Source organism: Populus euphratica, unplaced genomic scaffold (genome assembly GCF_000495115.2).
Source record: "Populus euphratica unplaced genomic scaffold, PopEup_1.0 scaffold9.1, whole genome shotgun sequence".
NCBI lineage: Eukaryota > Viridiplantae > Streptophyta > Magnoliopsida > Malpighiales > Salicaceae > Populus > Populus euphratica.
In genome coordinates, this window is record NW_011499857.1 from 1,572,523 (window position 1) to 1,598,806 (window position 26,284).

The 26,284-nt window shown below is 32.5% G+C and overlaps 3 protein-coding genes across 4 annotated transcripts; 1 reads left to right on the plus strand and 2 right to left on the minus strand.

The window, feature by feature from the left end:
• Window positions 1–1,271: 1,271 nt before the first annotated feature.
• On the minus strand, window positions 1,272–3,357 carry LOC105123686 (Pentatricopeptide repeat (PPR) superfamily protein). The gene has a single exon (XM_011023378.1). It carries the CDS (start codon window positions 3,122–3,124, stop codon window positions 1,439–1,441), a length of 1,686 nt encoding a protein of 561 aa, XP_011021680.1. The 5' UTR covers window positions 3,125–3,357; the 3' UTR covers window positions 1,272–1,438.
• A 2,074-nt stretch (window positions 3,358–5,431) lies between these two features.
• Window positions 5,432–7,618, plus strand: LOC105123687 (Pentatricopeptide repeat (PPR-like) superfamily protein). 2 transcript variants are annotated; one of them, XM_011023380.1, is made up of 2 exons: window positions 5,813–5,902; window positions 6,103–7,618. In XM_011023380.1, the coding sequence occupies exon 2, from the start codon at window positions 6,105–6,107 to the stop codon at window positions 7,344–7,346; it is 1,242 nt and encodes a 413-aa protein (XP_011021682.1). In that variant the 5' UTR covers window positions 5,813–5,902; window positions 6,103–6,104; the 3' UTR covers window positions 7,347–7,618. The 2 variants fall into 2 exon arrangements, with proteins under 2 accessions (XP_011021681.1, XP_011021682.1); XM_011023379.1 differs by having other exon boundaries at window positions 5,432–7,618.
• A 592-nt stretch (window positions 7,619–8,210) lies between these two features.
• LOC105123688 (UBX domain-containing protein 2-like) lies at window positions 8,211–15,806 on the minus strand. Its single transcript, XM_011023381.1, has 10 exons — window positions 15,503–15,806; window positions 14,996–15,114; window positions 14,767–14,877; window positions 14,388–14,583; window positions 12,653–12,730; window positions 12,490–12,558; window positions 11,437–11,580; window positions 11,187–11,286; window positions 9,840–10,141; window positions 8,211–8,994 (listed from the first exon to the last, which is right to left on the minus strand). The coding sequence occupies exons 1-10, from the start codon at window positions 15,593–15,595 to the stop codon at window positions 8,833–8,835; spliced, it is 1,374 nt and encodes a 457-aa protein (XP_011021683.1). The 5' UTR covers window positions 15,596–15,806; the 3' UTR covers window positions 8,211–8,832.
• Window positions 15,807–26,284: the final 10,478 nt, after the last annotated feature.

Genomic DNA, 26,284 nt, shown 5'->3' on the forward strand with positions numbered 1-26,284 from the left:
ATCCAACAACGTTTCTATCCAAGTTGCTGAAGGGGCTCTGGCAAGCTCAGCTTTCACCCGTTGGAAAATGCTTTCTACCAGTTAGCTTTGACATTTTCGATATCCAAGATCATTCTATCATATACTTGTTGCCGATGCTTTCCAAGCCATTATTCTACTTTTCGAAAGTAAGTGCATGTCTTTTATCAGTTGGCTTCAGCATTTACATATTGAAGATCATTCTGTTATGCCTTGACTCCTTGCTGCTATGTTTGCGCATGTCTCTCGTCAGCTCTTCTTCTTCCTTGTCCAGTCTCTGAATCCTCATATGCGATTCCCAAATATTTACCACTTGCATTATTTCTCTTATTTTCCTAATATCTTAAGCCTTTCGTAACTGACAACATAGATAATTTGTTGCTGGATTTGGTGTATATTCAGTTGCGAAGACAACACAACAATCATTGAATCATTCCAGTCTATTGCATTTACAGAATGAAATAAAAACTTACGCCTTTTATTTTGATTTCTTCTGTTTTCCTTTTGTTTCTGTGTGATATGGGGCTAGGAGGGAACATGATTTCCAGTAACTTTATCATTAATGTTTTGCGTGATTGTATGAAGTCAATCTCACAGTTTTTAGCTTGGCCCAGAAGAACTTGCTATTGAAAGCAAAAATGTAATGGAGCAACTTCGCTTGTTGGTACAAGATCGTATTTGGTAATATAATAGTATTCATCACAGAAAGGCACGCCTCAATTAGATTGGAGAGCATGCAAAGATTTGATTGTACATGGGATTTGGGACTGTTAATGGCTTGGAAGTTCGGAGAAGAATTAACGAATGAATGCCTTGACTTGCTATTCAAGACCCATGTTGCTTATTCTCTGTTTAATTTCTATTTTCGGGCGCCATATGATATTTCAACAAAACGGACCTTGACAGCTTAGGCCTCACATAATATCATTCGTGGACTCTTTATAATCAACATGCAAATAATTCGCCCTGAATGAAATGAAGGTCAACCAAAAGATTTAGACACACAGAGATTACGAGATACTGCAGTGGGTCGGGCATTGACGTTAACAATGCAAGAAAATTTAGCGAGTTCAACCGAGTTAAAAGCAATTCCTATTCCTCCTTTGTGAAATCTCAGTTCCTGTTCGATTGCAGAGATCAGGCGCTAAACATGGGAGATACTTGGCCATTGAAGTTCACCATGTTCAATGGGGATGAAATGTGAAGTGACAGTTCAAGTTGAAGCTACAAGGACATGGATGTGGACACGGACAAGAAAAGACAGCGATGTTTTACTGCATAAGCTTACAGGAAAAGAGGAAAAATATGGATGGCCTTCCATTGAATAAAACATAAACCATTAGATAGAGACGAGGTGATAAAGAAGCATACACGTGACAAACCATCATATTCTGAAAGCAATGATCACTTTCATATCGTCTCACCTCCCTCTAACGCTCATGCTTTTTCTCTTTTGATTTAGTACATAACGTCTTGCCATAGAAGGATTATGAAATGTCCTCATGTGCTCTGAGAGTCTGTGGATGGCTCGGATATTACCGATCACTGAAAGCTGCATCAGAAAAGAGTCAAACTTCTGATATGGCAATTTCATTCCCTTGTTCACGACATCTTCTATCAGAAAGCATGCATCCTCTACTTTATTGCAACCAAAAAGCCCATCAATCATCACAATATAAGTATCTATATCCTGTGCACACCCTCTCTTATCCATCTCATACCAAGTCTCGAATGCCCCATCAGGATCACCCATCTCAAAAAACATTGAAATCAGCATATTATGAGTCTGCACACTAGGAAAGCAACCGGCTTCAATCATTCTTTCATAAAGCCTAAGTGCTTCTTCACTATTTTTATTCTCACAGAGGACCTTGAGAAAGCAGTTGTAAGTAACTATATCAGGAGGATAACCTTTGTTTCCCATTTCTTGCAAAAATCTATAAGCTTCATCAATCTTCCCAGCCGCACACATCCCTTCGATCAATTCTTTGAATGTTGAAACATCAGGGAGGCAACCACTGTTTATCATATCCTCTAGAAGCTTAAAGCATTCGTCCATTCTATTATTCCGTACCAGAGCCCCAATCATGATTGCATAAGTTTTTGCTGTGGGCGATGACATAGTTGAACCTTTTGTTCTCATGAACTCAAAAAGTTCAGCTGCCTCGTTCACCATGCCTGCTCTACAAAATGCATCGATGGCAGTAATGTATGTAAAGCTATCAGGGGTATGACCAAGTTGGATCATTTCCTCCAAAACCTTCATTCCTCTATTCGGATTTCTAACTCTACACCAGCCAAAAAACATTACATTATAGGTGTTAGCATCAGGCTTAACCTTGTTCTTCACCCTCTTAAACAATGCTTCAGCATCCTCAACCAAACAACACTTGCATAAAGTATCCAACAACAAGTTAAAGGCATTGATCTCCGGCTGCGTCTTCACCCTTATCCTCTTCTTCTTGGCAAATTTCTGAACACGGGTCAGATACTTCTCTGTATAATTCCTCAAAATGGTTAACAAAACCTCAACAGGAACAACATTCTTGTTACTCCTCTTCATGTAATCAAGCATATCGCAGACTATTCGAAACTGCTTCGCCTTATATTTCGTGCTCGTCAAAATATCAATCATTTCATTATAAGCACAAGGCTCGTGGGAATAATTCTTTTGATGCCCTGCCCACATAAAGAATCTAAACGAAGTTTTTTCCTCAAAATGAAGCCTACCAAGAACATCAAGGACCAGGTCAGTAGTCAGCTCTAACCCAAGTTGGTCAAGGGTTTTCTCCAAATTATGATCATTATGATTACAATTCGAGAAACTAGAGCTGCCCATTATAGTTTCGCAGATTTTATCAACATCACACTCTCTAGCACGATTTCTTCTACCACTCCTCTCGAATGCCTGTTCTAATGGGGCAACTTGAGAGCAATATGAGCACATAGGAGTAACATTAGTAGGCAAGAAAGCAAAGGGAAATGATAGGGCGGGCGAATTTAAGGTTCTTGGAATAAGAGAAAACGAAGGGCTAACATTTCTGTAGAAAGACAAAGAATAGTGATTTCTTTTGAAAGCAGATAAACACGCAGGAAATTTCCTCATTTTGAGGGTTTAGATTATGACTACAAGGGGACGGGAAAGAAGAGGAACCATTGCACACTCTTGATTTCCTTGTTCAGTTTCAACAAATAAAAGAGGAGAATTGAAAGAGAAATACCAGGGGGTGAAAAGCAGCGCTGGGGATGCTTCTAACCAATCACACTGTCCAGGCAATGGCTGCCCCTCAGGAGCAGAGACAGGGAGAGAGTTCAAAGCTATTATTAGCCAGAGGACTCGGCCGATGTCAACATAGAGGCGGGCTTGTGCGGCGAGTGACTTTGCTAATACATTTGGGCTGGACTTGTATAGAAAAGCAGCGTCCAGCCCAAATTATTTAAGGTAACATTATTCTTACCTTTTACGTGAGAGAAATTCATAGAGTGATGATTTGAATTTTATTAAAGAATTTACTTCAATCAATCAGTAATTTTAATTATGTGGGACGGGTTTATTTAAATAGAAAAGGTGTAGCATTAAAGGAGTTTGAGATCATCGAAAAAGTAATTTGAAGTGTAAGTTCAGTATCCCTGTCTTAAATGGATTAAGATGCCTAGTAGTATTCTTGAGGATAATAATAAATACTAGAGAGTATTTCAAACTAGCACAATACGATACATTGATAGGATTACAGTGCATATTAGTAAATAACAAGAGGAGGAGGAGGAGGAGGAGGTAATTACATCGAGTATCAGTAATCTATTCATTTTTTTCACTATTATCTACATTTTTCTTACAAAATTATACCTTAACCATTGCATATCCAAGTTAGTAAGGGTGGTGGCTAGATTGCTTCTATTAAACTAGTTTTGGTGCTCACGCTTCAATCTAGGGTCGGATTATTTTTTCTCGCTAAACAAAATATTCAATAAACATGTTTTATATATATATATATATGACTCGGATTGGAGACTTAATTAGGTTAAATAAATTAATTTTATTTGAATTGGATAAAAAAATAGACAATAACATTAGATAGATTGAATTCTTAAAAAAAAATCACAATAACTTGAAAAACAATTTCAAAAAAATAATATAGCTTAATTTTCAACTATTAAATATGGAATGATAGAACAAAGTTGTAATAAAAAATATATTTTATATTTTACTAAAGGGTGAGATTAAAAAGAAAAATTTATTTACAAAAAAAGACCTATAAAACATTTAAAAAACAAGGATCAAAATTAATAGACAAAATAATCTTTATATTTGATTGAAGGACAAAATTAAAAAAAAAATTAACAAAAGAACCTAAAAAAAAAAGAGGGTCAGATTGATAGCCATTAATTTAGATAAAATGATGAAATTAAAAATAAATAAAATTTTTATAAAGAAATAAAAAACTAAAATTCAAAATAATTAAGACCAAATCAGAAAACTTAATAGATGAAAAATTAAAATCAAAGAATAAAATTGAAAATAAATAAAATAATTATAAAAAAACTAAGAAAAAAATTAAAATCATAATAATTGAATTTAAAATACCAAAAACAAAGAAGATTTATACGGAGAGAAGAGAAACTAAAGGAAAAAGACATCTTATTAGTAATAAAATAACTACCCAACATTGATATGAGCCATCTCAAAGGATAAAAGACATGACGATGCTTTAAAAGACACCATGTGAGGGTATTTTTATTATTATTGAAGGCACAGCATCTATCACTCAGAGGGCATGAAAATTTCCTGCATGTTGAGACATGCAAGTGCTTTTTATTATTTTTATTTTTTTATTTATAAAAATATTCAATAGATCTAAGATAATAATAAAAAACTTTTATGAAAAAATAAAAGGTTTCTTGAAAACTAATTTTATTTTTTTAACTTTTAAGAGTATTTTAATTATTTTACTATGCATTTTATTTATTTATTTTATACCTCTAGTCAAATTCCATAATGACTCTCATTTGACATTATATATATAACCATTGTAGGAGTATAAAATTGTCCCTTGAAACCAATTTTAATGTTTTTTTGAGAGTAGTTTAGTTATTTTCCTAGACTTTTAGAACAAAAAAAACTTATTTACTCCTGATTAATAAGCAATACACTTAAAAAAAAAAACTCCAATGGCAATTTTTTAACGTGAAGAACAAAATTATAATTATACTATTGCAATGAATGGCGGGAGCACGCCAACCCTTTGGAATGTCTAAAATAAAGCAAGATTTGAATTTGGACTCACGCAGCTTGGCCACTCTTAGAGCATGTTATCTTTTATATCCGCAAATCTTCCACGTGGCATGTCTTTAGTGGCTCTCACGATCCGGACATGGACGAGAAAAAATCCACCGGAGGATAACGCGAGCACCAGATGGAATGGAATGGAGAATCTAAATTATAATTTATCATTCATGGCCCTCAGGAGTCCAAAACCTCATTTCCAATGGCCATTTCCAGTACTCCAGACTGGTCAGCACCTTCCATTAACTCTTGCAGAAAGCCCCACATGATCATCTTCCCTCAAACATGCAAAACCCTTCACCTTTTCCCTCCCCCGTGCTTCAATATTCCTGTTTGTCACTTGAATTTTTCTTCTAGATGTCCATCCCCTATCCTAGAAGAAGAACCAATATCCACGAATTCTCCTGTCATCCAACTGGACTTGAAACTTGAAGATACCCAACGCTATCCAATTCCAGATCATCCAGACAAGTTAAATGATTTTTTATGTGGGGTTCTGCAGGATCCCAGGTCTGAAGAACTAGCATACGAGTACTATAAGAAAGCAAAAGAAAAGCCAGAATTTAGGCCACAAAGACTAGTGCTAAAGCTTCTAATAAGGTACTTGATTCAATCAGATAAATGGGGTTTGGTTTCGTCGGTGGCTGATGATTTTAAAAAATACAATGTGTTCCCAGATAGTTTTACTTTTTCAACTCTGGTTAGTAGTTGCATTAGAGCTAGAAGATTCAAGATTGTAGAGAATTTACTAGAAAATTTTAAATATGATAGTAAAATTGCTGTTTTGGCTTTTGATTCAGCAATGAAAGGGTATAATAAGCTACATATGTATGGTAGCACAATCTCTGTACACGAAAAGATGATATTAGCAGGCATCCCTTTGGATTCTAGGTGTTATTGTCAGATAATGAAGGCCTATTATAAATTAGGTGATGCAGAGAAAGTTGTTGCATTGTTTAATGAGTTTGAAAGTAGAAAGCTGGATTCAAAACCAATGATTTTAAGACAAATATACAAGATATTATGTTTGTCACTGGGGAGATCAGGCCAAGCTTTTCAAGCTCTTGAATACTCTAGAGACATGAGAAAGAAAGGAATTTTGGAGGACTCTTCAATTTACTCTTCCTTAATCTGTTCATTTGCAAATATTCGAGAAGTAAAGGTCGCTGAAGAGCTGTTTAAAGAAGCTCAAGAGAAGAGAATGTTAAGGGATCCTGAAATTGTTTTGAGGCTTGTTTTGATGTATATAGAAGAAGGGAAAATGGAAAAGACAATTGAGCTTGTTAAGGTAATGAAGGATACTGCTAATCTGAAGGTGTCTGATTGCATTTTCTGTGCAATTGTCAATGGCTTTTCCAAAAGGAGAGGGTTCAGTGCAGCTGTCAAGGTTTATGAGGAGTTGAAATATGATGGTTGTGAGCCAGGACAAGTGACATATGCTTCTGTAATAAATGCCTATTGCCGAGCTGGGCTTTATTCTAAAGCTGAAATGGTGTTTTCTGAGATGGAGGAAAAGGGGTTTGACAAATGTGTTGTGGCATACTCTAGCATGATCTCAATGTATGGGAAAACTGGTAGGGCAAGGGATGCCATGAGGCTTGTAGCAAAGATGAAACTAAAAGGTTGTGAGCCAAATGTATGGATATACAATTCTTTGTTGGACATGCATGGGAGGGCCAAGAATTTAAGGCAGGTGGAGAAGCTATGGAAGGAAATGAAGAGAAGGAAAGTGACACCAGATAAAGTGACTTACAGTAGTGTTATAAGTGCTTATAACAAGTCCAAGGAGTACGAGATGTGCGTGAGGTATTACCATGAGTACAGGATTAATGGGGGTGTGATTGATGGGGCAATGGCAGGAATTATGGCTGGAGTTTTCTCTAAAATTAGTCGGATTGATGAGCTGGTGAAGCTTTTAAGGGACATGAAATCTGAAGGAACACCAATAGACGAGAGGCTTTATAGATCCGCTACGAATGCAATGAGGGATGCTGGACTGGATATCCAAGCCAAATGGTTGCAAGACAGCTTTGAGGCAAAGTAACATAGATAATGCGATTGATTACACTTGTATTCCTTCTCTCTCTTTTCTTGGGTTATTCTTTGCACTCATTGCCAAGGCAATATTCATGGTAGGTGACAAATGTACATCCTTTTTCTTTCTTTTTTCTATTTTCTTGAACAAGTGTAAAGATCTAATTAAGTTTACGTAACGGGATCGAGAATGAAATCCAATGCAATGTAATTGTATTGTTTCTTTCATATAGAATTGATGTAACTTTTGTTCTTTGAAAAACTCTTTTATAATTAATCTAACTTTTGTGCTTTAAGAAACTCAATGGCCAGTTTTTGGTATCTTTTAGGATATCACGTCAAAACTACAAGTCTTGTAATAGTAAGTCTTTAATAAATGTTTTTGCGACTTTCATGCTTGCCCAGCGATCTACATCAAACATTTTCTGAAGCCTCACCATACGTTTTTACTTTGTGAAAATAGGTTTCACGCTGTATTTTAAAACTGATTATTTTTTAAGAGTAAAAAGAACCTTTAACGTACAGGAACTAGATCAAATAAATTTTTTGACACCAAAGTTACGATTTCTCCACTATCAAGCTCGTTTAAACTTGCTTTTCCTTGTTTTGATCATCTCAAGTCTCCGCAGTTGGAGCATCCTTTTGGAGACCTTCTAAACTTGCTGCTGCAATATTTTTAGCATTTCCTTGTTAGGAAGGTAATTCCGTTGCATTTAATCTTTCCATGCAATCACCGTTACAAAATCCAATATAGGCAATGCACATCGTGTTTGTAATCAAACATTACATGTAAAAAAATGTAATCAGACACCGTTACAAAATCCAATATAGGCAATGCACTTACATGTAAAAAAATGTAATCAGACCCCATAGCTCGTGAAAGGATTTTCAGATATCACTAAACTTGGATTTTGCGTTCTCCTCTCATCCAAAGCAGAAATAAAGCAAAACAAGGATTCCAAGCTCGTTAAAGGATGATCCTCTGTAGTAGCTATATTCGACAAGAACTGAAAAACAATGAACAAACCAGAAAGAAAACGAGCAGATAGCTCCACAGGTATATTAGCAATTCAAATCATGTTGCTATCCTGGGCAATCATAGGTACTAACATGAACAGGATTGTGAGTTTGTTTCGCACAATCAGCCAGTTCCTAGATCTCTCGCTGCAGGATAAAACGAAGATCCAGAAATTTGTCTTCTCTCCCTGGTTTATGTTTGTGATTTATTTCCTAGCACAACTTCACAGGTCTTGCATTGAATTGCATCTTTCCATCAAATATTAAATATCTCTCTGCAGAAGCCACAAGAGCAGCAGTCGCATTACACACTATAAATTCTTGTCCCATACATAGCAGAACGTGCCAGTAAATAAAGTTCAATAGAACTTGATGGCTTCAAAACGATGACTTTCCAGACAGGTCAAAGGGAATAAACATGCATCAAACTCCCAACCAAAAGTCTTGAAAGCAGGAATCCAAGTTGTTGAAGTTTGATTTCACTCCCATGCAACTGAGATCATAGAGTTGGCCAACCCCGAGTCCCCAAAGGTCATTGTATTATCATAATCCAGACGCTTTGCTCCTGGAATTGCCTCTTTCAAAAAAAACAGCTTTGTCCCAGCTTCTTCTAGTAGAGAATAGCAGAATGACCATAGCAGCTGAAGAGGAAAAACCCATCTCAGAAACTAAGGAGTTAAATTATTGATCTCATTTTACGAAATCAAATAACTTGATCTACAAATATCTCTCAATTTTTCCAGTTTTTTTTAGTTATTATTATTATTATTTTTGTTTATTACATTGAAAATTATCGATTTATTTGATTAAATACCTGCATAAACTTTTCAATTTATACTTTTCATATGAAAAAACATATTGAAATAGCCTAAGTACCCAAGTTTTTTTTTAAAAAAAAATTACAACCCACTGCGAAACATGAGTCAAATAGCTAGTATATAACATGCCATATTGAGGTGGAGAATGGAAGACCTTGTTTTCATCTTTGTTTTGAGCCTACATTCTATTTTCCTTAAAATGAAATCCAGTTTGGATAGATTATGCCAGGACACACAAACCTAGTTGAGTCAAAGGAGTTTAGTTGGGTTCCAGGTCTAATTGAAGACCTGATGAGTCAAATGAGTTTAGTTGGGTTCCAGGTCTAATTGAAGACCTGGCCAATTCAATGCAACACACTTGTCTAACCAATAGACATAGGCTGGCTAGTAACACCAAAATAGTCTAGTTCCAGGTAATTGCGATTCAAAATAATAAAGGCAATTAGGAAGTGTTCTTTAGGTCAAATCAAGAATAAGTTAATTGCAAAAAAAATTGCACTATGCCATAGATTTAGGCAAGAGTTGTTTTTGCTAGACCAACTGCTACATTTAGTATCTATTCAGTAGATTATGCACTGGAATCGAGTAACTAAGCATATAGAAAAGAGCAGATAACGAATACAAAGACAAAATGGGTAGCCAAAATACAAATAAAATAAGGTTCTCACCTGTATTGGATCAGTTTTTAGGAAATTTCTTTGGACTCTGAGTCCATCAGGAAGACGAATTCCAACCCTGCAAAGGAGGCTCTTGTCGCCGCTGGGTTCTTCTGGCAGAGGTGGATATGTTGGTGTCCTAGTCAAACACTTTTCTTCTCCCTTAGCAGTACTAGCATCATCTTTGTCGTTAGAAGCAATATCTTTTTTGTTAGAAGCAATCACACTGGAGTCTTTCATGCTCTCCATAGAAGCAGCTAATGCTCGTAGCACTTCCTCATCTTCTTCTTTAGTTTCATATGCAGACACTAGAGCTGAAAATTTTGTATAGTTAAAGGCAGAGCAACAGACACAATAAACCCACCGTCATAACCCGGATGAAGGATCACAACACAGCCACAGCAGCACACCTCCTAACACATGCACAAATTGAGAAACAAGCATGCAATACACACACAAATGCACACACTAACACATACCCCGTAACATTTAAAAATAGAAGAAAAAATAGTATCTTAATTAAATACATACATAAATGAAAGAAAAGATGAAAACTCATTTCTCCTCAAACTTAAAATTCTAGAATCTATTAGTTTTTTTGTCAATAAAAATTCAAGTTCTGAAATGAATTTGCACCAAATGTTAAGGTATCATAAATTTCTATGAATATTATTACATCCAATAAATCCATTCAATTTCCTAGACATGTTTGATGACTTCTGTCCTTAAAGCTTACATGAAATAAGTGACAATACAAACATTGGGCCAGGAAGCAGCTTGAGCCTTGAGAAACATTGGAGCATTAAGATTGAACCGCATAAAATGCAGTAGTTTGAGAAAAATCCAGTGAAGCACACACATTTATATTTAACTTGTAGCGGAATGTAAAAAAGAAATATTCATCCACTGCATTTGGGTGATTAGCAACAAAAATCAAAATGTGAAGAACTAGACCAAGATGCACTCATGCAGCCTGAATTCTCAAATACAAATTTTGGCTACCCAAAACAACATTTTATGAGAGAAGGTTCCTTTTTACAAAAGCATAGTTATAAACTCTATTTCAAATCTTTGTTTTTTATATCACATGCCATGAAATTAGATTATACCTCACATCCTATCACTTCCACCACAGCTCGTTATCACCAAATACACTACCATTGGTCATTCAACAATTATCACAATAGTTAATTTCACCAAAGACATTGCAGTTAAATACTAAGATTTATCAAATATTGGAAATGAAACACTATGGAAGGTACAAGAATTAGTTTTCATGTATAAGATAACTCATCTACAATTATCCCATTTCAACTGATTTAACATCACATATTTAAGAGCATAGCATGCAAAACTGACCTTTGCTTTTTGGTGGAGTCGGAGAACTACCCCTTTGACGTTTATGAGGTAGGGTTTTGTGATGATCCCTTGGACCGCCATCCATAAATGGTACTAGATCCTATAAGGTTGAACATATGTCTCCTTATATCAGCAAAGGAACAAATTGAAAGTTGGATTAAATTTTAAAGCGTGAGGTTCCATGCTTCCGTCAACAATTTTTCTACAGGACAGAGCAGAGAAAGTATAAAAATACACACAAAGCACGCACCTCTAGCAAATTCTCAGGCTGCACCATTCCAACCCATGAGTGCATCTTTTGTCCTGTGATTGGGTCTATTATGAGGACTACTGGAATAGAATCCAATTTGTAATAAGTGCAGACTTTCCGTCCCTCACTTGTATCATCATATACCTGTGTCAATGAACCATAATGAAAAAGATGAGTGCTAACCATCAATCTAGATATTAATAGAATAAAAGAAAACGATTCATATTTCCAAATATTGTGACACGACATCAATATATACTGTAACTGATGAAAAACAGAGTACACCTATTGCAACACTTGTACATGAGACATTAGTGCAATTTCAGCAAGTGCTTCATGCAAAGTACTCAATAATTCTATTTCTACATTCATCGCTTGCTGTCTTTCCTTCTATGAATCCTTTCGTTAATCAAATATCATTTGAGATAGAGGGAATGCAAGGATCATCATCTGTTAAACATTCCTACCTTAACCAGCCATAATAATCAGAGTGGTGAATTTTAACTTTAACCTTCACATAATTTCATGTTAGGAATGAAATTAGGTTTGATTCTTGAAATCATCAACTTCATATTTTAATGATTCCGAAGAATTCATAAATCCTGACAATAACATATATCACATTAATACCTGAGAACATGCTTCTTTTCCTTTTCCTGTTACCTTGGATCAATTTAATCAAATAGTATTTCCCTTCTAACAGGGTCTTCTTAGGGAATAGCTTGCCCTCACTTTCATTCCTCCTAATAATCTAATCACTCAAAACACACATGCACACAGAAATAGAGAAGGAGGGAGGGAGGGAGGGGAGTCAGCAAAATCAATAGGGCAGTGTAAATCCTATCAATGGAATCTAATAAGTTGGATAGTATGTCTTTCTGTAGTCACACGGACAGGCACATGATAAAGATATGGTTGAATTTTTAAATCAATTTCAGTCATGGTTTTAGTAAATGTTATTGTGTCATGGCAGTTATACACACTGGGATAATTTCATAGCACAGAGAAAGAAATTGTTTTTGGCACTTGAGCCCGTTAAAGCATGATACTCACCTGCCAAAAGATAAAATTAGTACTGATTGTTTGAGCAACAGCTTCATTTGCCCATGTATCCCGGTTTAACTTCAGAAGACAATATTTACAGCATCAAGCAAGATTCAAGATTAAACATAATGGAACATTTCTTATGCAGGTTGCAGAATTACTCAAAATTTACCATATGCGAGCTGAACTCCTTTGTGGATTGCAAGTTCACTAGAAGCCATTTGTCCTGAACAGAAGCAGCTCCTTTTGCCTGGATCTCAAAATAACAGAATTTTCAATCAAATAGTAAAACAACAAATGATACAAGATAAAACATTCACGTGTATTAAGGTTGCAGATCAAAAATTGATATGGAACCAGATAGACAAGAATCCAAGGCCAAATCAATGCCACCAATGAGGATCACACAAGCCATACAGGCACAAACCAGTTAACACTTAATACTTGGTCATTCTCCAACTACAGCAATGGCTGATCCAACCCAAACTTCACTACAAACAGGTCTTCCTCTTGGCCTACAGTTCAAGAAATGGAAAGAAACCATCCGGGGAAAACCAGAGAAAGTTCTTATAAAAAGAAATTGCTAACATTCCCACCACCAACACCATATTGCTTTCACCATCTAGATAAGTGACAAACCAGCATATATATCTGCAAAGTATGCATTTATTTTCTTGATGGAAAAGATAATAATCCTGTTTATCCTCTCTCTTTACCTCCCTTGATTTCCATTCCAAACTTCAATAAAAAGACAAGGAAGTTCATTGCTTGAGGATGTTTATTGACAAGTTATAGGTTTAAATTTTCAAAGAAGCATCTCTTTGCTTTAGTTACATGCAAGAACCTAATGAATGACCATGGTGTCATTTCCAGAGTGGTTAGCCTCTCCATCAAGAACATTTCCTTTGAATGGAACACATCCACGTATATTCTTCATGCTAGATTCTGCTCATCCCCAGAATAGTTTTCTTCCAGCCCTTATCATAAAGACATGTTGAACTTTTTTGGATACTTGATCACTATTTTCAGCAGCTATTCTTTTACTATATGGGCCTATAGTCCAGTACTCTCAGTTCCCCTCGCTAATGGGAAACATATTAAAATCTATAGGAGCCAGAACTGTCTTGGTTAGGAGATCTTCCTTTTCATTTTTTAAAAGACTCTTAAATAAGAATCATTATCCTGTTACATATTTTCAAACACAGGTGTAGCCACGTAGGTTCGAAATCAAGCTTTCCTAGCATATCATCTTGATTCACAGAACCACAGAACACGAGAAGAAATGCATGCTGCCATCAAAAGTTCTTAATAGTAGACTTAGCCAAATTTAATACACTGTTTCTCAATCTCATTCAAAATTTCAACTATGGTTAAAGCACAGGAATTTTATAAGGATAAGGTTACAGCTTAAAAAGATGACCAATTGTGAGCATAAAGTTCTAGTGTGATATAACTTAAACTTTGCGCTTTGGTGTATGGTCAGAGTTGTTCCAATCACAGTGAAGTTCTAAATTTTAAACTATAGAGATACAGGAAGACTTATAAAGATATCAGTAGGGATTCAGATACCTATCAGACTATTATGATGATTTTATATAAACTCAAAATAAATTCTAATAAGAAACAAAAATCTAACTCCTAAAAGGAAAAATTAAAGAGCTTCTAAGTCCAAAACTAAAGAAAATGTAAAATCAACTTATAATCTAATTTCTTAGTCCCTTGATTGCAAAGTACAGAAAAAATGCACTTGGCTGCAGCATGTGTTGCGACAAAATCATACGAAATCCCTGATACTTCAACACAAACAGCACCATGTAGCCAGCACAATTAACTAGAGCCATTAAAACTAAATGATAAATAATTTCACTTAAATCATGAAGCAAAAGACTCAAACAAAATCGCTTCACCTTTTCAAATGATCCATGGAACATCAGATGAAAAGGAGGTCGATATAAAGAAGCAAGATTGTCTCGACTGTTATCTGTCGTGGATGTAGAACCTTGGTCTGATTCCCACACACCAGGATGTTTCATTTCCTCATCAAAGTTGCGGAATGCAATCAATGAACTGGCTTCACGTGGTGGGTATCCTGTCCTTGATGCTCTAGATTTTGTGAACAACAAGAAAAAATAATTAATTCCAGATGAAATAAACAGAAACTGAAAGACAAGGGGGGCATTGAGCATGTTCGTTGGCATTTAAATAACATGTGCTCCAAATTAGTAAGGATGTGCAGCTAAAGAAGCTTAGAGAAGCACAATATGTGGACATAAATAGATAACATACCCATATAACATTGCATCATCATAAAGGGTATCCCTCACAACAGGTAAAGGAGCACGTACTTCATCTCCGTCACTATGTCCAACCTTTTCATTTTCCAAGTCCTTTAATCCACTGAATTAATGTCACCACCAAACCAATATTAAAGTAAAGAGAAACAAAACCAACAAGTTCAAAATCAAACAACTAGATTCCTAAACACATCAGAAAATAAAGCATGCCCCTGACATGCCTTTCAAGTACTTCCGGCCAGGTTTCTGCTGGCAGAGGATGCGACGCAGATTCAACAGCCCCACCTTCATTGCCTAGATAGAACAACTGAATAGCATCTTCAAGCTTCCAGCTTGTGGCCTGGTCCACCCCCAATATTCCACCAACAATCAAATTTAATATAAGAACAACACTTCACATCCAACATTGTATAACAGCACTAATATTTAGACCATGGCGTGATTTAAAATGATTTAGTTATAAAATCCTCCAATGCAGACAACTTGATAACGAAAACCAGTCGAACAACTTGTTACAGCAGGTTAGCACAAACTCTAAATCATCAAAGTTACAAATTTTGAGCATCAAAAACCACTCCATTCTTAATATACATACATACATATATATATGTTCTAACCTTAACCAGAACGGAGCGCTTGTTAAGCTAAATATAAAAAAATAAAAATAAAAAAAAATCACAGCAGTCTACAGCTAAAAAAGTAAGGGAGAGATGGAATTGATGGAAAACCTGCAAGAACTGACGGGCAGTCTCGGCAGTTTGGCCAACGGCGATCTCGAGGAAGGAAGACACCATACTCTGCTCGTCATTCTCGGATAACATTCTCTCCTTTCACATTACCAATCCAAAACCCTAATTAGATTAATCAATCACATACACAGAGAAGGAATTAAGCTCCAGTGATTTTCAAATTTCCATTCAGTTTTAGAGAGGGGGAAGGTAGCACCGTGGCAGGAGGAAGGAGAAAGCGAGAGGGTTTCTTCAAGTGTTTAAAGTATTGTTTCGCTTATTATTATTTATGTTTTTTTATTTTTTTATACAATCCGATTATATTTTGGAATTTATGAAGTAGTATTTGAAAGTACTCTTCTGTCCCTCCGAAATCCGGGATAGATGGGGGTATTTGTGTAATTATGGTTGGGAAACTGGATATTTCTTAAAAGAAAGAAGGAACATTGATGATATTTTTTTTTTTGGTTGAAAATTGTGTGAGCCTTTACACCGTCAGATAAATCATCATCAATGGAGCAAAGCCCAAGGAGTTTAGGGCCATTATTTTGCCTGCTTGTAAAGCGACTGGGCTGAGCTCTATCACCAATCTCGAGTCCTCGATCCATGACCGGCTCTAGCTGGTCTACGTGTGTTCAGCGAATATGGATTTTTCGTGAGAGGCCCGGTCCGTAGTGGGCGGATCTAGCAAATTTTTCAAGGAGAAAAACAAGAAGTAACTGCAAAGCGTTTTATTTAACCTAGAGTGAATGAGGCACCAGGGAAATCTGAACCGTGTCCATCCAAAAAAACTAGAGCATGCCTTTGCGAGATTAAAAATTGAACGTCGGAACTATCTAGATAGTGGCCAAGTGGTAAAGATTTAGGATTAAGGAGTTTGCTCCCTCTATGGTCTCATATTCGAGTCCTTGGCTGCTCATATGATGGCCACTGGAGGCTTACATGGTCGTTAACTTCAGGGCCCGTGGGATTAGTCGTGATGCGTCCAAACGGGTCCGGACACCCACATTAATTTAAAAAAAAAAAAATTAAGCGTCAGAGCTTGATTACGACTAGAAGCATCGTAAATATAATTAGGTTATTTTACCATACTTGAAAATGATTGCTATAAATCAATTTTCTTTTTGTATTCAAAGCATTTTAACGGTGTCTAGTTCAGTTCTTAAAAAATATTATCACATTTTATTTTTAAAAATCTTAAATTTAAAAGATATAATAATAATTATTGTTTTTTGTTTAGAAATAAATAAAAATAATTTTTTATTTTTAAAAAATTATTTTTGATATCAATACATTAAAATAGTTTAAAAATATAAAAAATATAAATTTAATATTTATTTTATTGAATAACAGAAAATACATAGCCAGTTTTTTTTTTTTTGAAACTTGGTGAAAATCTTGAGAAAAAAGACTCCCACGCACATTGAAATCTGCAGTGTATTGTCATTTCAATTGCAATATTAACTTGGGGGGTGAGCAAAACAAATATATTAAGGTGGGACAGGATCGACTTTGGGTTTGATGTGGTGTTGATTTTTCTTCAAGCTCATCATTCTCCTCTCCTCTCCTTTTCTTGCATCCAAACATTTGATCCCACCAGCATACATTTTATTAGTTTTTTGTTCAATTGTTTTTAATTCAGATACTGACTACCAAATATTCTTGTTTCTTTATCATTTAATCCCCTTTTTGCACCCTTAACCACTCCATCCATTAATATTTAACTTAAATTTTCTTGACCCCTAACCTTATTAACATTGTCACTTAAGCTTTCTATTCCGTATAATATATGGGGTATAATATACGGGAAGTGTTTGAAAATACGGTTAAAATTGTATTTTAAAAAAATTAAAATATTTATTTGTTTAAAATTAATTTTTTTTATATTTTCAAATCATTTTAATGTGTTAATATTAAAAATATTTTTTAAAAATATAAAAAATATATATTATTTTAATATATTTTAAAAAATACTTTAAATTATAATCATTACCACACATTTACTAACCTCTCAAGTTTTGCAAAGCAAATGGTTGACATATTGAAAAAGGCACCATCAAAGGCAGCCACGAATGGAATTGGATCGCAGAAATATAAAATAACTATTTTAATTAAATAATTAAAATTTTAAATGAATTTTAAAATATAATTTATATTATTTTATAAATTTTTTTATAAATAAAAGTTTTTTATATTTAAAATTTACACATATTTATACTTCTTTGTACTATTAATTAATTTTAATTATAAAAAAATAAAAAGTTAAATAATAAAATTTAAATTTACGACTATCTGAACTATTAATTAATTTTAATTATAAAAAAAATAAAAATAAGAATAACAAGATTTAAATTTATGATTATCTAATCATTAAAATTTTAATATCATGTTAATAAATTATCTTGATTTTATAGTTTAAGCTTTTAATAATTAGTAATTAAATACCCATACGTTAAAATCTTAAAAACTTCATTCTAGTATAAATTATATATTAAGTTATCAATCAAAAGCTTGATTCTTTTTAATAATATATTTATTTTACAAGTAAAAAGTGTTAGAATCCACAAAGACTTTTAACAAAACGATCTCAATGGACTCATGTGTGATAGATAACCCCTCAGCCAAGTATAGGCCAACAAGTATTAATTTATGCTTGTGAATTTACTAAATGTACATATACACGTGAGTAAGCACTCAGTGTATGAATATTATAACTCTACTACTACTATCATCAATGGAGCACGCGTTAATAAATAATCTTGCTCAAGCCTTTATCGCCTTTTTTTTCTTTTTATATATATGTGGCATATAAAGCTTTAATATATTTTATTTTTCATAAAAGTGTAGCATGCCATTGCACTACCGGAGCTTGTCTCATCCAATCCAACTTCTACCGAAAAAAGTTGGCACCGCCTGTGCAAACCTTTAGGACGTGTCGAGAAACTCCTGCCATGGGACGTAGCTTTCTCTTTGGAAAGTGAAAGCAACGTCCAAGAGAGGAGCAGAACAATGGCTGGCTGTCAATTGCCAACAATATGTTTATTCATGTATGCTTTTGTAGGGTTTTTATTATAATGGATTTCTTTTGGCAGCGATGTGTATATAAGTCACCTAATATTTGAAAAGCTTCCTTTTACACCTATATATATGTAGTTTTTATACTAAAGTTGTTATTATTGTCTATCAGAAGTGTAGCAGAAAAAAACACCTTCCCCACTAATGGAGGTGAGCTTGTACGGCTGAGTGGTTTCCGTCAAAAAGCTTGTTACTATTTTATTGCCATGCCGATCATGTTCTGATCACGCTTCACAATTTACGCACGTAATAACAATGCTAGCGTTATTTTAAGATAGTAGTAACAAGCTTTTTAATTTTCACTTGGCTCGATTTTTTATATTTGGCTGGACCTCTCTGGAAAAAGTAAACTTTAATATGCCTGCATGTCTTCCTCACTGGACATCCAGAAATTTTTAGATTCACGGATGTAATTTTTTTAGTGTTTATATTTATAATTTATCGGTATAAATTTTATCAACAGGCTCACGGGTAAAAAAACTTGGTTAAAAAATCTTTGGTTATTGAGTTGTAGTGTTAATAAATCTATTAGTAATAATTTTAATAATAATTTTATTGATAAAAAAAACATGAAAAAAATTATACATTTTATTTTATTGGTATTTTCATTGATAAAGACAATATATTAACAACAAAAAAATAGTATGTCATTTCATAGGTGATTTTTTTTGTTGATATTTTCTTTGATGAATTTGACATGTAGCCATCAAATAGATCATCCATTATTTCGTCAATGAGTGAATAATAAGAGTAATATTTGTAATAATTCTTTTACAACACTCTAAAAAATACGACAGGCGAAATCCGTCTCACTAAGTCCATCAATAACCTTGTCAGTAATCATTTAGAATTTTTTTTAATCTATTAAACAAGAATAGGAAGTCAATGGCCAATAATTCTTTTCTAATTCTCTGAAATATACGACAGGTGAAATTCGTTGGTAACTCCATCAGTAATAATTTTAGAATATATTTTTTTTAAAATCTATTAAACATGAATAAAAAATAATTAAAATATATTAAATTAATATAAAGATCAAGTATTTAGTATAAATTTAAATATTTATAAGTTCAAAAATAATTAATTTAAAATAAAAACGTTGAAGAAGTCAGGTCTTTACTAGGACCATAGAAAGAATAAAAGGAAGTATATGCACAACCCAGTTATTATCTCATTTTCATTATTTATTGGTGGAGTTCCGTTGTCTTAATATTGAATCGTTCATAATTAGTAATAATATGGATTAGTAATAATATGAATCGTCCGAATTTAAACATACTAATTTAAAATCACCTCAAACTTTAAAAATTGAATACTTGAAATGAATCGCTAGCACTTAACAATTATAAGTTGTACACAATTCCTCGGTTATAATGTTAAAAAGATTGTTCAATCAGTTTCACTGGATAATCACTATTAAAAATTTTCACTGGATAATCACTATTAAAAAAAATTATAAATATAAGAGAAAACACTAACAAAATATTCTTATCGGTAAATTATAGTGAATTCTACCAGCAAAATATTCCCTCACTGTATATTATCCAGTGGGAGCTGGATAGGTTTGTCACCAACATCCAGTGGGAGCTGGATAGGTTTGTCACCGACAAGAAGAAGAGTTTAAGCAAGACTAAAGAGAAAAGTTGAATTTCGCCATTCAAGCTAGAGTTGAGGCTCATGTGAAAGTGAAGCAAAATGTAAAGCCTTTAATTGTATTTCCCGGTGTTAAGCGTGCTGAGTTTAGCATGAATTCGTGGTGGCTAAATAACTACTGGTGTTTGGTTGCAGGTCGCAGCGCCAGTTGTTGGGCTGTTATTCACACCCGTGAAAGTGAATTCTTTAGTGGAGCAAGTAACTAACACCATCTGGTGTCAAAGATCCAGATCCCAGTTTTAAACCTCATTTACAAGTAGTAAAATGTAAAATATCCAAAGCCCAAGAGCCTGGGAGCGTCACCCATACGAAATTCAAGCGTCGGATGTCTATCAAGGAACGGAGAAGAGATGCCTGAGTTCGATATTGCCGAGCATGGTGAGATTGATCATCTGGGTTTCTTGGGTGATATGACTGAATCCAGGCTGGTGGCTAGGGTTTAATACTCGACAAGGAGAAAGGAGAGTGTTTTTTAGTTATAATTTTATTATTTTAAAGTAATATGGGTTTTTTAGTTATTAAATTGAATATAATAGCAAACCTTTAAATAATTTAATATTTTTTGTTAATTTTTTAAAAAATGTAAAGTCTTATAAATTTATAAAGTTCAAGATTTTCTTTGTAATTTTTAAAACAATAACAATAAAGTATAAAATAGAGTAAAATATAAGACGTGCAGGTATTCTTCCTGTTGTTTACAATCTCAATGAAAAAATTTAAATTTAAAAGCCACTTTCCTGTTTCAAGAACGTTCTCCTTTTCCTGACCACTTTTTTTTTTGAAACATGCATAGTATAAATATTTTGAATCGGTTTAGGAATTGGCCGGGACCCATACGAAATTTTTTTTTGATGATCATGATCATGGTTTCGTATTAGCTAATTAAACCATGGCTGAATCCAGTCGCACATCGACATATATATTTTGCGCATGCAAATAGTGGTAATTTCAATTCTTTTTTAATGATAATTGATATTTTCTTAAATTATACTCTCTACAGTTGAATTTGAAAATTCAAAATAGCAATTTTTTTTTTTTTGTATTTTAAAGTATTTTTAGAAAAATATAATTTTTTTATTTTTTATTTATTTTAAATTAATATATTTTTAATATTTTTAAAACATTTTGATGAGATGATGTTAAAAGTAATTTTTTAAAAAATTAAAAATATTATTAATATATATTTTAACATGAAAAATTATTTAAAAGTCAATCACTGTTATATTTTAAAATAAATTACTCTTCTTGTTTGGTTTTAACTTTGAAAAGACAAGGATGTCATATATGAAAAAAAAACAAAGGAACTTAATGAGTATTAATTTATTAATATATCAACTTTGAGAAGGTTATTTTTTCATCCCTTGATTTTCTGGGTTTAAATCTTAAAATCAACAGTGAGAGAAATTATTAAATTCATTGGAACAATACGACAAATGTGTCTTTAAAATTATCTAGAAGAACTCAATCCTGGTTAATATATAAGCTATTTTGAATATGCCTTTAATATTGAAAAATTAATTATTGATATCTCTAAAGACCTGCGCTGACCTTTATCAACATTAAAAACTTGTACAGTCCTATTTTATTTATTAAACACCAACTTTTGCTTCTTTATTCCACTAGTGCTCCGTGCGTACATCCGAATTTGTATTATCTAAACTATAAAAATAAATAAATTAAATTAAACTTCTCGAGCACATCCCGAAAAGCACTTTAATGTGCATTAATTTATTAATATATCAACTTTAAAAGATTGGTTTCCTTCATTCATTCGCTCTATAGGTTTAAATCCGAGCACCAACACTTAAAGGGATCTATGAATTTCTATATAGGGACTTGATCTCAATCAATGTATTTGGAATTACCTTTATTGTTAGACAAAAAATTCAGTAACATCTCAAAAGACCTGACTGTGCGGTATTCGGCAACCTGATAAAGTGATTAATACTTTTATTTATTTATTTATTTTAATATCCCATTACTTATGAGATTACTACTCTCAACAACCAATTATTTTCTTGCAGAAATTGATAATTCTACTCAACAATTACAACAAGGAAGCCTGGGTGGAGAAATTAGATGATGTTTGGTACGATTTTTGAAAATTGATTCAAGTTGTTTTTTTAATTTTTTATTTGAAGAAAAACTATATATATTTGGTGGACAAATAACTCTTGACTTCAATAAAAAAATTCAGTTAATATTTTAAATCAATCAAGATTTAAAACGTGATTAAAAAGATTATTACAAAGATTTAGTTAAAATTTTAATTTTATAATAAAATAAAATTCTTAATTTTTAATTCATGTGTTATAATTTAAAATTATTTGAACTTTGAAGTCATTTTAATCAAATACATTTGTAGTCTTGATTCACTTAAAAAAAATAATTTTTAGATTACAATTCAAAAATCATTTTAACGGTTCTTTAAATAACATATCAAAGTAGAAAGAAATGAAAGATAGAGCTATCCTGTTTGTCTCTATATTTAAAAAATGTTTTTTAAAAAATTAATTTTTTTATTTTTTATTTACTTCATGAATTTTAAACTTTTACAATATTATTATCATAAATTTTAACACAAAAAAATATTTTAAAAACAACTATAATTATACTATTAAATAAGCTAGCCGGCGCGTGTCGTGGTTGCCTGGTTCGTGTGTCGGCCCTTGCTCCGGATGAATTTGCATTTTTGTTTGTACGGCGGCGGTATGGTTTGAGCAGTGGTGGGTCTGTTTCGGGGGTGAGTTCGTGAGCAGCCATGGCCTCTGTCTTAACTGAGTTCCTAAAGAATTTTTGTCTCGATTAGGTCCTATAAGTATTTGTTAACAATTCTAATCATTAAATACACCTCTCTAAATAGCATGATTATTATCTAATTACACAGTACCTCTTCAGGGGAAAAGTAATTAACTAGGAAATCGATAGCACCGCCTAGCCTGTCGTGCGGTCCTTAACTCACCATTCCATGCTAAACTCGATTGAATTAAAAAAATTAGAACATCCATTTCTTTCATTTTCTTAGGAATAACATTGGAATAGTATAATTTAATTTAACCGGGCAGATTTTTAAAGCAAAGCAGACTTTAGCATTGATAAATATTTATCGTTGGAAAACCAGCATGTATTGGTGTTTAATGAAGAAATGCCTCCTTAAGCAGCCAATTAACGGCGACGAAAGTGGAAAAATAACTATTAGTATAAAAATTCGAAGTGGAGCTTGATGCAGAGTCCCACAGTCTAATAAGGATGAGTCTGCTTATTTTTATGTTTAAACATTTTTCAATTTTTTGCTTTAAATTATTTTTTATATATTTTTAAATTATTTTGAAGTTAAAAATATTATTTTAATATATTTTAAATAAAAAATAACCAATACCCACCAATAACAAGTTATGTGCGGACGCCAAGCAAAAACAATAGTTTGCAGCAAAAGTGATTAGATTTAATTAATAAGAGGCCATGGACGTTTAACTGCTTTATGGATGGCGGTTTTGCGAGCATTTTCAATATGTGGCCATGCCACATTGACCTGTCACTTTTCCTTAAAAGAAGGAATACATATAATCACGTGGCGGCCTACCACTTGCAATTGATGACTGCAACTTGTGCCTCCTCGCCATCCAGGGGGGGGAAAAAAAAACAGAATTCATTGCCACATAAATTATCAGGCAATCATTTTCAGGGTGCTTTCGAGTCAAATTAAAGCCGAAAAATAAATAAATAAAGGATAACACTGCAAAAACATAGAAAGGACCTGTTGTCGAATTTTGAGTGGCCACTGGGTTACATCACATCATGTAAAAAAGGAGCCTTACTTTGATTCGATAGCAAATTGTATTATAAAATCATATATATAATTATTTCGCGTTTTATATAGTTTCATTTTTTTTCAGGAATTATGCTTAACATTTTGAAGTTTATAAGTTAATAATCATTTACATCGACATGCCAAAAGATATTAGTAGAAAATATTAAATTATTTACAGGATTATGATTACATTTTATTTAATATATATAATTACAGTTTTAATATTACAACTTTACCAATAAAAAAAACTAGTTATTGTGGCTAATGAAGGTTATATTTGTTTCTAGAAAGTAATTTTTAAGAAATTATTTGTTAAATTTTTTTAAATTTGTTTATCATTAGAAAAATTGGTTAATAAAAAATATTTTTTAATTAAAAAAAATTTAACTTTGTTTTTAGAAAATTGTTTATCTTGAAAATTTAGGTAGAAAATAATTTTTAAAAATTATAAAAAATTTAGAAATATCATATTATTTACTGATTATATCAAATTTAATCCGAATATTATATATATTTTACTTTAAATATTTATTTTTTAATGTTATATTTTAAAATTTTATTTTTATATTAAGATTGATCCTTATTTTTATAATTATTATTTATTTTTTATTTTTATTAAAAAAAATTATCTATCAAATTTTATCTTTAATTTTTTTATTATTACTTTTTTTATTTGAAATAATTTATAAAATATTTATTATTATTATTATTATTATTTTATTTTTTTAAATTTGATCTCTGTTATTCTGATTATTATTTATTTTATTTGAGATAATTTATAAAAAAAAAATTAATTTTATTCTCATTAAATATTAATAATTTATAAAATTTGTTTCTTTTTAATTCCATCTAATTTTACATTATATAATCAAACACTAAAAATATTTTTTAATTTATTTTTTATTATTCTACTAAATATTAAAAATAATTTACTTTATTAAAATTTATTTTTCTAAATTTTATTTATAAAAAACTAATTTTCAATATAGGAAACGAATTGCGTAGCCAACCTCATAATTCATTAAAATCAAAAAGCATAAATCGAAAGCTACCTTGTATCAGATTTTTTGTTTATCAATATAGAAAGACACTTGGTGTTCAAAACCAGACAAATCCAGAAGTGTTTTTAAAGCCAATAAAGCAATGAAATTCAAGATCTCAAATGAAAATCATTAATGTTCACTAACCAAACAGAAATCGAAATCCTCGACAAAGAAAAAAAAAAAGCAAAATAAGAGTAATATAAATCAATCAGTAGATGGAAACAAAGTGACTTGTCTAATTATAAAGAGAGAAGGCAGGAATCTCGATGAAGAAAGGAATCAGAGCACTCTGTCTTCATGATTTGGATGAACCATTTCATTTGGATTGTGTGAGACCTTTTAACTTCTCTCTCGTCTCGATTTTATTTTTCATGACAAATGCTTATCACGAATGAACATGACTACAGGCAAGTCCAGAAAATCATTAAAAAAACAAAAAAAAAATTGAGCTCTTCTTCCTCATTCAAGATCTGAGTGCGTAATCAACAAAAAAAACAATTTTAGAAATAAAATCAAACCATGGAGGATAAGCGATACCTGCAACTCGAGGAAGTGGAATATCCTCGTGGAACTCGACTATAATCCCGCCTTTTTGTGTCTTTAGGTTTCCAGATCTTTAAAATCGACAATGTTTGCACGTATATATTTTGGGTTTTCAAGTATTCTAACTGATTTTGATTTGTTGAATTGGGTTTTCCAATCTAATTAAGAGAGAGAGAAATCAAAATTGAAGAGAAAAAATATAATTTGACATGCGTTGGTGTTTTTAATATATCATATAGAAGGGTATTTAAGTATTTTCATCTAACCAATTTATATGTAGACACAAAATAATTAAATTACACGATAAGGATATGAAATTGGTGCAAGGTCAGGAACAAAAATGAAGAAATTTAAGAGCATCACCGTACATATATATATGAGTCAAAAACGATATTACTTTTTTTTTATTAGAATTCTAAAAATGGGTGGGACAATTCATTTTGAACAATGACCATTCGTGCCATAAAACATCCATTTTGGAAAAAAAATCTCCATGGTTATTGTTTTTTTTTAAAAAAAATCATTTCCGTGGTTATTTTTTTTTTGTTTTGGCACCATGTTTGTTGGCCCTAGGATTGCTAGGCTCAAGTGCCTCGGCCTGCACGCACAATCACTATTTGCTCTGTTATTTTCTTTACTTTTTAAATTATTTTTTAA